General features: G+C 37.8%; 1 protein-coding gene across 9 annotated transcripts in view; it reads right to left on the bottom strand.

Moving 5' to 3' along the window:
* The window catches only part of CFAP20DC (CFAP20 domain containing), a 46170-nt gene that overhangs the window by 16824 nt on the left and 16814 nt on the right, over positions 1 to 12532 (bottom strand). For 8 of the 9 annotated variants that reach the window (XM_021294620.2, XM_021294617.2, XM_065075572.1 and 5 more), the window contains 6 exons: positions 11393 to 11529; positions 11023 to 11203; positions 10318 to 10464; positions 6072 to 6400; positions 3403 to 3816; positions 481 to 684 (listed from right to left, as the gene is read on the bottom strand). In XM_021294620.2, coding sequence (XP_021150295.2) covers positions 481 to 684; positions 3403 to 3816; positions 6072 to 6400; positions 10318 to 10464; positions 11023 to 11203; positions 11393 to 11529 — 1412 coding nt within the window. Of the gene's footprint in view, positions 1 to 480; positions 685 to 3402; positions 3817 to 6071; positions 6401 to 10317; positions 10465 to 11022; positions 11204 to 11392; positions 11530 to 11637; positions 11667 to 12532 lie in introns of those variants that run through there. The other variant, XM_065075578.1, reaches the window with a different exon arrangement.

Below are 12532 nucleotides of genomic sequence, written 5' to 3'. Positions count from 1 at the left end.
GAACTACTGCAGCTTTTTGCCGCTCTTCTCCTGCTTCAGTCCTCGAAATAGCTTTCATTAGCTTTTCAGTAATGAGACTTTATCACTGTAAGCATCAATTATTTTCCACTACTCACAGTGTAATGCTGTTGCTGACTGGTATATCTGGGTTTCATTCTTTTTTGAACTATTTTTAAGTACTGTATCACACACCTGCAGGTTGTCAGCCGCTATTGCGACAAGCTGTACAGCCTACTTGATTATTCAGGATTCTAGGATGGAATACATACAGTACATTTGCTCTTTGTCCATGGCGGTACTACAGAACCTGCTGGAAGTCCATGTGTTCTGGCTGTGTGTTTTACTCGATAAATTGTAAAAACCTTTTGGTATTGATACCTTGAATTTCAGAGCTACTCAAAGCAGTTTTAATATTCAAGACCCCCGAGTCTCAGAACTGATAGAAACTATATAGAGAAAATACTGCAGGTTTAGACTTACCGAAGGGAAACAAGAGCTCCAGGTTTCTGTATCATCGCTGCTTGCACTTATGCTGACATTGCAGTTGTCAATCTGTGATGCGCTCAGCCCATGGGAGATCCCAGCATCCCTTAATTCTTCGTTCCATTGTCTCTCCATGCTGGCCAGCATCTGTAGTTCAGATGGACTCAGTCTATTTGACTGGTAGTTTTTCCAGTCATACTCCTGTGAAATAAAATGGAAAAGTCAATAAAATAGACAGGATCATGGAACAGAATGTATGAATGAAACACACACTTCTGAGAATCTCTTTGAGAATCTTCAAGAAGCTGCAATACTAAAAGAGAAACAGATTAGTTAACAGATTTCTGTTCAGATATGAAGATCAAGCATATATACACATAATGCCAGGAAGGAAGAAGAACACAAACACTGTTGTGGACTGCAATTTGCATCCAGGGTGTTTGGTGAAGTTGCCGTTCCACTGCAATTAAAACCAGAAGAGGTTTTCAGAAACTCAAAAATACAGCATCTACAATTGCTTAAGCAGTAAATGCAAATCTTGAGATAAACCCAACCACACAGTTATCACAGTAACATAAACACCATCAACATAACATTTAGTTATTTGTCAAGCACAGCATAAAATTTCTCTGGAAAGCTACACATGCCAGCACTAAGTTATAAAAGTTATTTTGGTAACTTGCTAGTGTGTATATTTTAACATTAACATAACTATATTTTAATTTTTCTTTATACTCATTATTTTTTCCCTATGGAATCACCTCCATCACTCAGAAGCTACTTTTTGGCACATATATACATAATCTGTCATTTCGTACAAGGTACAGGAAGATGACAGAAGCTGTTGGCACAGCTGCCACCCCCTTCTTTACCTCTGGCTTTTCAGGTCCAAGTTTCATTCCCGAATAATGTGATTATTACTACCATTTTTAATCCTAAAATAATACATAATTTTTCTCTAGACCCTTACTGAATGCAAGTTCTTAGCTCAGTTACTACCAGTTATTTGTTCACTTTTCACAAAGCTTGCGATGTTACCTGTTCAGAATTGTTGGAATGTCATTATACATGCGGAAAACTTTAATTACCAGCTATCTACATGCTTGCAGTATTACCCAGAGGGCGGTACCTCTTTCTTAATTAAAAATATTTGTATGTAATAATAAAGAACTCTATTAAAACATTAATAAAACATTGCAAGCAACCAGGTTCTTAAAGACTCAATTCTCAAAACAATGAACAGTGTTTCGGAATGGAAGTAAAATAATTACATGCCCACAGCAAACAAAAAACCTCCAGTGTTATCTCATTGTCGTTAACAATACTATGTCAACACTTCTTGAAACTTGTGTGGACCTAGAATACTTCCTGTAAAAGTGCTCCAATAGGTACCAAAAAAAAGCTTTACATGTGTATGTGGTCAGAAACAGGCCACATTGAAGTAGCCTATTATAGTGATTCTAAAATTATTGGAAGCATTCTTAATAAAAATTAATAAGAATACATATTTGACTTTATTCTGTAAGCGCCAGGTGAACGTGTTTTCTAATATAAATGACTGTTGAAGAGGCAGTCAGTGGCACTCAGATTTGCTTTCAAACTGTGACCTAGTACAAAGAGAAGTATCAAAGAAGTCCAAGGAAAGGCTTCTGGATGGGAAACTTATTACTTGATCAAATATGCCAGATATTTTCATCTTGTATTTTGTAGCAATAAAATAAAGTCTGTAACTCCCGATATTCTACACATTGATAATAGGCTTTGACCTTGCAAAAAATACTTCCAAGCAACAAATTATGGTATATGTGTGCAATACATTTACAACTACAAGTGCAACATGGTAATAACCTTCCTGTCTAATTTAGCAATTTATTGAAAGGAGGAAAAATGATACCTCTTCCCCTTCATCTTTTAAAACAAAATATCACAAAGAAGTTGTAAAAGATATCAAACGCTTTAAAAACTTACTTGCAATTCACCTAGGTGGTCTATAGTTGTTCTACAGAACCAAGTTGATTGCTGCATTATAACACTGTTAGCAAAGTAATCAACATACCACTACATTGTTATGGATGCCTAGATTACAGTTCTGATTAGGAATAAATACAGTTGAACTTTAAGTGGAACAGTTTTCCAAAACTGGAAAGAATGAGGAAACCAGGGAGGAACACTGTTCATCACAAAAATATGAGTAGCTACTGGAAACTAGAAAAAACGAATTCCTATAGATAAAGCTAGGAGGGAAAGGGGATGCAAAATGGAAACGAATTTTATTATACAATTACAGATACATGGATATTAACACAGCTAATATCAGTATCAAGTGAGGTTTTCCTATCAGTAAAAGTTATTAAAACATTATCTTATTTCTTCCCCAAACCAAAAGAACACCTGCATCGCATTCTTCCACATTTTCTACATAACTAGTGGTGATTCTAACATCTTTTCCAGATAATAAATACATAGAACATATGCTGCTATTGGTAGGGTTTTCTTCTTTTTTAAATTGTCTTTAAGATCAGCAGCCACTGATGTGTTTCATCACCATAAGGTCTCAGCACTGCTGCTGATTTTCACCTGCATTATTGTATTTCACTCCCCTTGCTTCCCCCTAATCTGCTTCTTTCCCATAGCAAACCAGTCTCCATGCCCTTCATGGACAAGGATGTTCTGTTTTTATCACTTTGTTCAATTATACGTTTTTATCTATTAACTGCTGTGTTTTCTGTTTTATTTGGTGCAATATTTCGTGTGCCACAAAAAACTATAACTCTCACACTGAGTTTGGTAAATATTGTTAGGAAGAAATGTGAATATACCTGGATGAAAGACAGTGTCTTATTTCATGCAAATAGGTATATCTAATATAGCTTCTCTATACAATCTAATAATTCAACCTCAAAGTAAAAAATCACTTACACAAGTCTGTGTTGATATACATGAATTTTCTCTTGAGACTTTCTTGAGAGACTTTTTACTGACGGATCTTTTTAATTGACCAGAAACTCCTTCACATCTTTCAGTTTTTTCAGATCCATATGGAATTGCTTTAAAGAATTCAGATTTACTTCCAGTTGGAGAAAGAGAAAGGGTGGGCTTTAAGCTTCTCTGAGAGCTAGCAGAATCTGTTCTTGTCACAGTGGAGCTCTGTGGTTCACACAAGTCAGTCTCTTCAACGTTATGTTCGCTGTGCCCCTTATTCTTCCAGTATTCATTGCCCCATGATATCGTCTTCCATGGGATCTCTTTAAAAACCGCTGGATCAGACGGTCCTTGCCTGTTGTGGCCCATCTCGAGGTTCTCAGTACCCTGGATGAATTCACTGTTGTCATCCTAAGTTTAGGAAACAAAAGCAAGGACAGAAAAATTCTCAATTTCTTCACTGAAGGCTCTGCTGATGAACTCACCTGCCACAGCCATACAGCCCTTGCAAACAGCAAGAGTTCTTGGGTTTGCTGCCATGATAAGTTTAATGACACAAAGCCTCTGACAGAAATTTGAGCTGAAAGCAAAGACATTCAAATAATTACAAAATAAGTCACTTGATGGTGAATGGTCCCAAAAGAAGCAGTAAGTTTTATCCTTTACTGATATTTGACTCTGATAATTGGATAATAGCATTGAACTATTCCTCATCAACCGAGGCAAACTCCTCCATTGTCCTGCCTTCCTTTGGGGCCTCAGCGGTACAGGATCCTCAGGACACCCTCTGGCAGAGTAGACAGAGACAAAGAAGGCATTCAGTAACTCTGCCTTCTCTGTATCTTCTGTCACCAGGGCACCCACTTCGTTCATCAGTAGGCCTACATTGCCTCTGGTGTTAGTTTTATCTGCCACATATTAGAAAGAGCTCTTCCTGTTGTCCTTGACCCCTCTTGCCAGGTTTAATTCTAGGGAGGGCTTAGCTTTCCTAGTTGCCTCCCTACACCCTCTGACAACAGCCTTGTATTCTCCCAAGTGGCCAGCCCCTCCTTCCATGAGCTCTAAACTCTCCTATTCCACTTGAGCATACCCAGCAGTTCCCTGTTCAACCACGCAGGTCTCCTGGCTCCCTTCCTTGACTTCCTAGAGTGACCTTTTGGTGACTAATTAGTAACCACTGAAGGGAATTTATAAACACTTGCTGTTTTCAATTTGCAGGCAGAAACATTTCCTCCCCAAAAGCCAAAAGTGACATAAACTGTATAATTCTATTAATAGCACAGTTATTATTGTGCATGTCTTACCGATCTCAGTACCTGCAACAGTGGATGTTTGCTTATTTGAAATTTATCCTGATGCATAACCTGTCTCTTATAGCTTTTTGTAACTAATACTGATTTTCCATAGATTTAATAAAAAAGTACATAATTCTCCTTTGCAGCTGCACTAACTTCAAATGTAGACTAGGACAAAACTGTGATTTAGCCCCTTTAGCTGTAATTTTTTTTAATTCATGATGCAGTGACATAAACCCAAAGAAAACTTTTGGAATTTTTGGACTTTTTAGCAGTCTGAGATATTTAAACTACAAAGTTATGCGCTTTTTTTTAATTAAAATGAAGTTTTATTTCTGTTTTCCAGGAGAAAGCCAATTTATGCTCACATGCAACTATTGAAATTGTAGGTTGAGATGCCCATCTTATTTGATACAGGTCAAGAGCATGTACATTCAAATTTTAAAGAAAGCTGTAATATAATGACAAGAAGACAATAATAGAGTGAAAACCTGGAACAATATACCTTACGTCAGCACGTAAGATTAACATATATTTTAAAAAATATATTTCTTATAATTACCATCAGCACTTTGGTTTCTCAGAAATACAGGATATAGGGTATTTCTGTTAAGTTCAGTCCATCTTACTATTATGTAACTTGGTTTCATTTTCTCGGCTATGAGCAACAGATTAGAATGCTAAGAAACAGATTTTTGTAATTGAAATACATTAGCACTATGACAAAAGTAGGAGTTACCGTAATAACATAATGCAACTATTCAGTGAATTGACAAATTGCTGAATTTCTATATAGTATCAGCTGATGCATTTGTTAAAAAAACATTTATTTTCTTTCATTTATTTTATTGATGAAAGATTTCGACAGCGCAAAAGAGTTAAAGCTGGTGATGCTGAAACAGCTCAGACATGATACAAATCAGAAATACCAAGCAAGTGACAGTGAAACGCTGAAATTTCTTAATTCGCTTTCGATGATGTTGGTGAGCAAAACAGTCCCTGCCTACAGTTTGAAAAGGCAGAATGAAGCCTTATTTACTGCACTCTCGCTCAACCGTAAAGGGCTTGTATCTCACTCAAATCTATGATGCAGGCTTTCCTAAAAGCTTTTTTGTTGTAACCATACACCTCTCTGTTAGCAGAGGGGCTGACAGAGTTCGGTTTCTTTTGTCCACTTGTTACAGAGGGTACACCTGCATTTTCACTCCTGTCTCCAGACAGACAACACAGCCTGACAAAGACAAATCTACCTGTAGGTATAGGGGGAAAAGATGATTTATCCCCTTTGTGTAGCTCAAAGACAGAATTTCATCCTAGAAATTTCAGGATGAAGGTGACTTTATCACGAATTACATGTACAAAGTGGCGTACCTCTTCACTGCTGTCAGTTCCTTCAGAGTTATCTTCAATTTGGGTTTGCCCATGGACTCCGTTACCGTCTTGCTTCAAATCCAAAGGGAAAATGCAAGATTCTGGCGAGACGTTTGGAGACTTCCCATGAGGAGCTGACTGAGGGCTTGATGAAAACGTGAAAATCTCTTTCCTATTCGTTTGGTGATCACTGCTTTCCTTGCCGTGATGTTCAGAGGCGTTCTGCGGTGAGGTTAAATTACAGCAGGCTGAATCTTCAGTGGCTACAAACTGCTCACTCCTGTCCAACTGAACTCCTTCTGCAAAACCTTCTGGGAACACCCACACATCTGAAACGTACAATATTTATTTTAATGGTAAGTATGTAAATTATATGTTAACCTGATCACTCATTTTCTCCAGAAGTTGTACAGTAAAATAAGGTTTTTTTAATACAGAGACATTCTGCTTATTGGATTTATACAATTGGAAGAGTGACGAGGACGCAACAAAAAAGACCAGGCTGTTTTCTAAGCGAGGCAAGGTTAATCAAAACATTTCCAGATCTCAGCTCAAAAAAATCCACAGGCTGTGATATGTGATATGCAAACCCGCAATTTGTAAATCTGAAACTATTTAGCTGTTAAGATTTGAAATTGTTGAACTGAATTTCATTCTAGGAAAACATTAATTTATTAAATCTGGCTATTGATCTTTTTCTATAGGCATTTTTTGTGGCTGACATTTTAAAAAAATAATCACACTTAGTTGGCGGAAAGTTCATACTATTACAATCTACTGCTTCTTTATTGCTGAAATTCTTCACTTTCTTTTATGCCCAGAACTTATGGTTTAAATCTCAATTTCAAACTACAGCTCTGATGAAAAACAGTGTGACATGAAAAATGTACGAAGATCCCTGTTTCACCAGGTTTCCCTGAATACAGGCAGTGCTAATCTGCCAATTTTAAAACAAACAATAAACTACAGAAATGGATTTAAAGATTGAGTGCACCAGATAAACATGAAAAAGCCATTTTTATACTCTTATTGTTAACTTATATTTTACTGTTTGGAATGACGGTATAGAAAAAAAATGTCAATTTGATTGATTAAAACCAATCTCAAATAGCATCTGAGAAAAGGAGAATTGCTCAAGTATGCAATACTCCCTTATCTTCATTAAAGGTAGTGTGGTGTGGATTATTCACTAGATCTCGAAACTTTCTGGCTCCATAAAACAAAGTTACCTTCAACTGTATTAAAAAAGCCTCAATAAAAAATACTAAAAACGTAATAATAAAGTAGCGCTGCAGTAATAAAACGCTTGCTGTCAGAGAAGACAGTAAATTTACTGTGGTATTCTACTCTTCTTAGTTTTGTTAGAGATAATTATCACTTCAGGCAGACTCAGCAGCTTTGGGGGTGGGGAGAAGGGGGAAATCTGAACCATCATAAATGAAGGCAAAAGAAGGAAGAATGAGAACGCCAGGAGAAACAGTTGTCTTCTGACTGGCTTGCTGTGACTTTTCCCATTTACTGAAGAGAGTTAATAAAGCTACCGAGCTCCAGTTAATATCCTAAGCAGGAGTTTGTCCTAGGAACCAGTGAAAGGTAGGGATTTAACACATCTTTTACATTCACGGTTTGCACCTACTTGTTCCAGAAAAGACTATTTTTCAGTGTCTACATGAAGACTCCCAAGTTTTCAAGTAAACTCTTTTTATGTTAGATAATCACACTGGTTTAAAACAATTCAGAAGATCATTGTCTACATAAAAAGTCTATTTCCTAATGCCTCTACTCAGATCAAAAGCACTTCATAAATACAAAGAACTACTGTGAAGATTCAGCATCGGCATAGTATTCAGTCTGAATATTCTGCTTTTTTAGTCTAACCTTCTCTATAAAGAACATCCTTTGTTTCCTGAGATGTTGAAGAAATACACCTGGGTTGGTAATAAGTTAAATGCAAATATCAGTTTGTATACCACAGTATTTATTCTTAATGAAATATACAGTGCGGGGAATGACAGAAAAGTTTAAGGCTTTAAGATGACATTTTATGCTACCTACAGAGCTCAGCAACTTCTGGAACCTGCAGTTAGTGGTGCATTTTGTTAATAGTCTACTAGTGAAAGATACAGAGTGTTTTGGACCAAACCAAATCCCATTATCTCTCCGCCACAAACGACACTGGAATTTCTTTTTAACTCAGCATTTCCATGTCAATTGAAATGAACAATTCGGAGTATCTTAGCAAAATATGCAAATTACTATGTAATCACAACACTGCAGCAAACAAGATAAATGCAAGAATGATCACCTAAACATCTAATTAGCTCTTCTACATAGTCAGACTTATGCTAAAGCTTCTAATTGCAGCCTAACATTTTAATGAAGGTTTCAGCACTGCATAAATAAGATTGGCAAACTATAAACAATGCTCACCAATTTTATTTTTTAGCTTGCTTAAAAACAATTTACCTTGGTAAAGGTACTGAACATCTGCTGCAGGAGACATGCTGATTTGAGGTCTATAATAGATCTAAAAGATACTATAAATAGCAGTGTCTAACCTCTAAGGTAATAAGAGCAATCAATTATAAAAACTCCCTTCCCCCACTAAAATTTAAATTAATATTTACTCAAGCTAATGGCAGAACAAGTGCAGCACTGTCCCAAGCTCACCATAGGATACAGTTGCACAAGGCTCAACAATAAATGTCTGGTGATAAGTTTAGCGTATGACAAAGCAAACCTGATATTACACAGAATCACAGAATGTCAGGGATTGAAAGGGACCTGGAAAGCTCATCCAGTGCAATCCCCCCATGGAGCAGGAACACCCAGATGAGGTTACACAGGAAGGTGTCCAGGCGGGTTGGAATGTCTGCACAGAAGGAGACTCCACAACCTCCCTGGGCAGCCTGGGCCAGGCTCTGCCACCCTCACTGAGAAGAAGTTTCTTCTCAAATTTAAATGGAAACTCTTGTGTTCCAGTTCGAACTCATTGCCCCTTGTCCTATCATTGTTTGTCACCAAGAAGAGCCTGGCTCCATCCTCCTGACACTCACCCTTTATATATCTGTAGACATTAATGAGGTCGCCCCTCAGTCTCCTCTTCTCCATGCTAAAGAGCCCCAGCTCCCTCAGCCTTTCCTCACATGGGAGATGCTCCACTCACTTCATCATCTTCGTTGCCCTGTGCTGGATTCTCTCCAGCAGTTCCCTGTCCTTCTGGAACTGAGGGGCCACAACTGGACACAATATTCCAGATGTGGTCTCACCAGGGCAGAGCAGAGGGGCAGGAGAACGTCTCTGACCTACTGACCACCCCCCTTCTAATAGACCCCAGGTACCATTGGCCTTCCTGGCCACAAGGGCCCAGTGCTGGCTCATGGTCATCCTGCTGTTTACCAGGACCCCCAGGCCCCTTTCCCCTACGCTGCTCTTTAATAGGTCATTCCCCAACTTATACCGGAACCTGGGGTTGTTCCTGCCCAGGTGCAAGACTCTACACTTGCCCTTGTTATATTTAATTAATTTTTTCCCTGCCCAACTCTCCAGCCTGTCCAGGTCTCTGGATGGCAGCACAGCCTTCTGGTGTGTCACCCACTCCTCCCAGCTTGGTGTCATCAGCAAACTTGCTGACAGTCACTCTATTCCCTCATCCAAATCATTGATGAATATATTGAATAATACCAGCCCCAGCACTGACCTCTGAGGCACTGCACTAGACACAGGCCTCCAACTGGACTTCACCCCATTGACCACAACTCTGGCTTCTTTCCTTCAGCCAGTTCGCAGTCCACCTCACTACCCGATCATCCAGACCACACTCCCCCAGTTTAGCTGTGAGGATGCTGTGGGAGACTCTGTCAAATATGGATACCATAATTAATATCCTAAACTCTTATCTGGAACAAGTAAAAAATTTCTCATACATTTGATGTTTGGAGTCTTTAGCATTAAATTGAATAGGGATTTAAAGAACAAATTATTTTTAGTTCTTTCCCTTTAAACATGAAAGCATGGAATTTTTCTGTTTTTTTAAGCTATTCACTGCTCTGGTACTCTGCCTAATCCTGTAAATCTTTATCAATGCTCAAAAGCAATTCTGTTGCTGGGTGGTTGATTTCCATAATCCCCCACAACACAGACATTTATATTTTACGTGAACTGTTTGAGTCCCTCAAAATTTACAACAGATGCCCCTGTGTCACACATAACTGAGATGTAAAATAACATAAAATTAGCACCATACCACTGGATATCTCCCATGTGTTTCTGGCTGCATTTTTTGGAGATAATCTTCTATGACTGTTCTTGTTTGCTGATGGTCCTTGTGGTGAGTTGAGCTGAAAATCTGGTTGTCCACTCTCAGAGGTTTTCTGAGTCTGAATTTCAGGGCCTGAAAGACAACCCAGAAGCTTATGAAATGCCTGTGAACACTCATATTGTGTGCTTTTCTTACTTGACGCATGGAAAAAACAGCATATGGAGCATTGTCCTGGGATATAAACATCTTCCCAACAGCAGGGCAATCTTGTAGGGCAGCAGGAATATCACAGTCACAAGAGAGTAAAAATTCAACACGAGGTATGGAAGAAGTGCAAATCACATAAGTTACAAAAAGTAAGCTTGCAAAAGTCTGCAAATTCACCGAGAACCACTGGAGTAGCCCAGTTATATCCACAGCATGAGGGAAGGAGGAATATGTGTTTAACCTGTGGCTACTGCCAGCAGGTGCTGATCCCTGGCTCAAACACAATACAAATACCTGAAGCAAGAATAAGCATTTATTCCATCACCTACAGGAGAACAAGATTTAATATAAATGTCTTCAGTGATAAACAAGGTAGATCAAGGATTAGAAAAGCAGAAAATGAATCTTACATTCTGAAGTCAGAACCATGCAAAAATTTGGGCAGTTTGGGAACTCCACATATTCCTTGCTTTATGCTCTTACCATTTGGACTTACACCTCCAGTTGTCTGGTGAGTATTTCTTTTCCCTCCTTGATCAAAAGAACCATTGCACGGTGAGAACGACAGCTCCCATCTCTCAGTGTCTTCTGCAGATTCAGTTCCCTTTCCTGAATTCTGAAGTTGGCATGATCTATTGCTTTTGCTACCCCAGGTCTTTGTTACCTTGAAAGACATTATTTACTTAATGAAAGACAAAAATGTAACAGCTTTCAAAATACTCAAAGGCAAACACACATTTTGAATTAAGCTTATTTTTCAAATAAATGTTTCCAAATCTCTTTCTTTTTGTAAATATGATCTTTTCAGGAAACTTTATGGTAGGTACAGTTCTGTGTGGTTCAGCCTTCCTACCTCTCTAGACACCTTTGTATTGACTCTTCTGTTTGAAGATGGAGGTGGCCCAAGGATCTTTGATCCAAATGCGATATGTGATACATCCCGAGTTTTACTGCTGTGTATATTGCCTTGTTCTCTATTAACCAAGCTACCTAAGTTAAGAAAAATAAGAGGTTTAAGGAAATATAACATTACTTACAAAGAATAAGTATTAATACTTACATCAAATCAACTGAAATAAACCACTGCTGAACACAGATAAAAATTACGTTCCTTTACAGCACAATTGCTAGAAATAGGAAGAAATAGCAAAAGCACATTTTATAAAAGTGTGTCAACATAGAAGCAACAAACTTCTGGTCTATTACACAGATATATTTCTAATGCCCTTGCTTTAGACATTTATTTAAAAAGGAGCTATTTATAAACAAAAAAAAAAAAATGGCTTGCATGATATCTTTAGAACTTCAATGAAAGCCGAACTTGCGAGAGGAAAAACAACTATAATTAATAAATAACAGAATAAATAAATAATAACACAAGAAAACTGAAGCAAGACTCTCAAGGTATCACCCACAGCTCAGCAGAGAACTATTTATAATGCATTAGCCACCAACTATCATAATTTACTATACTAATAGGCACAGAAGCAGCCACTTTCTACCATTACCTTCTTCCCTTTCTCCTGATGTGACATTTGGTTGCTGCTAACAGCTGCCATTTCACAACATTAGATGACCTGTCTTGGTTTAACATCCATTTCTTTAATTTGCTGACTATCTTGGGATGTTGTTAGCTCCAATTAGAAAAGCTGATTTGCATGAAAATTTCTGTTTACAAACACATTAATTGACTGCAATTAATTACCTACATCTACACATAACAGTGTGTTGATGGCATAATGAAATAATACGTGTAATTAAAAGTGGATGAGACTAGAAATAATTTGAGCTTTTGGTTATCTGCTAAACTTTGTTAGAACATTTTCCAATTAAAATGTACATAAACATACCAAAGCTTCCATTTTCAAGAAGGCAAACTTCTGAAATTTGGAAAACATGTCTGGAAGAACACATTATGTTCATAAGATGGGATTGAAAATAAAGGTTAAACCTTGAACTGAAGGCATTTTATTTTCATGCAGTTCAGGGATCC

The sequence above is a fragment of the Columba livia genome, chromosome 10 (assembly GCF_036013475.1).
Source record: "Columba livia isolate bColLiv1 breed racing homer chromosome 10, bColLiv1.pat.W.v2, whole genome shotgun sequence".
Taxonomy (NCBI): Eukaryota; Metazoa; Chordata; class Aves; order Columbiformes; family Columbidae; genus Columba; species Columba livia.
Note: the sequence above shows the minus strand (reverse complement) of the source record. Positions and strands in the feature narration are given on the sequence as shown.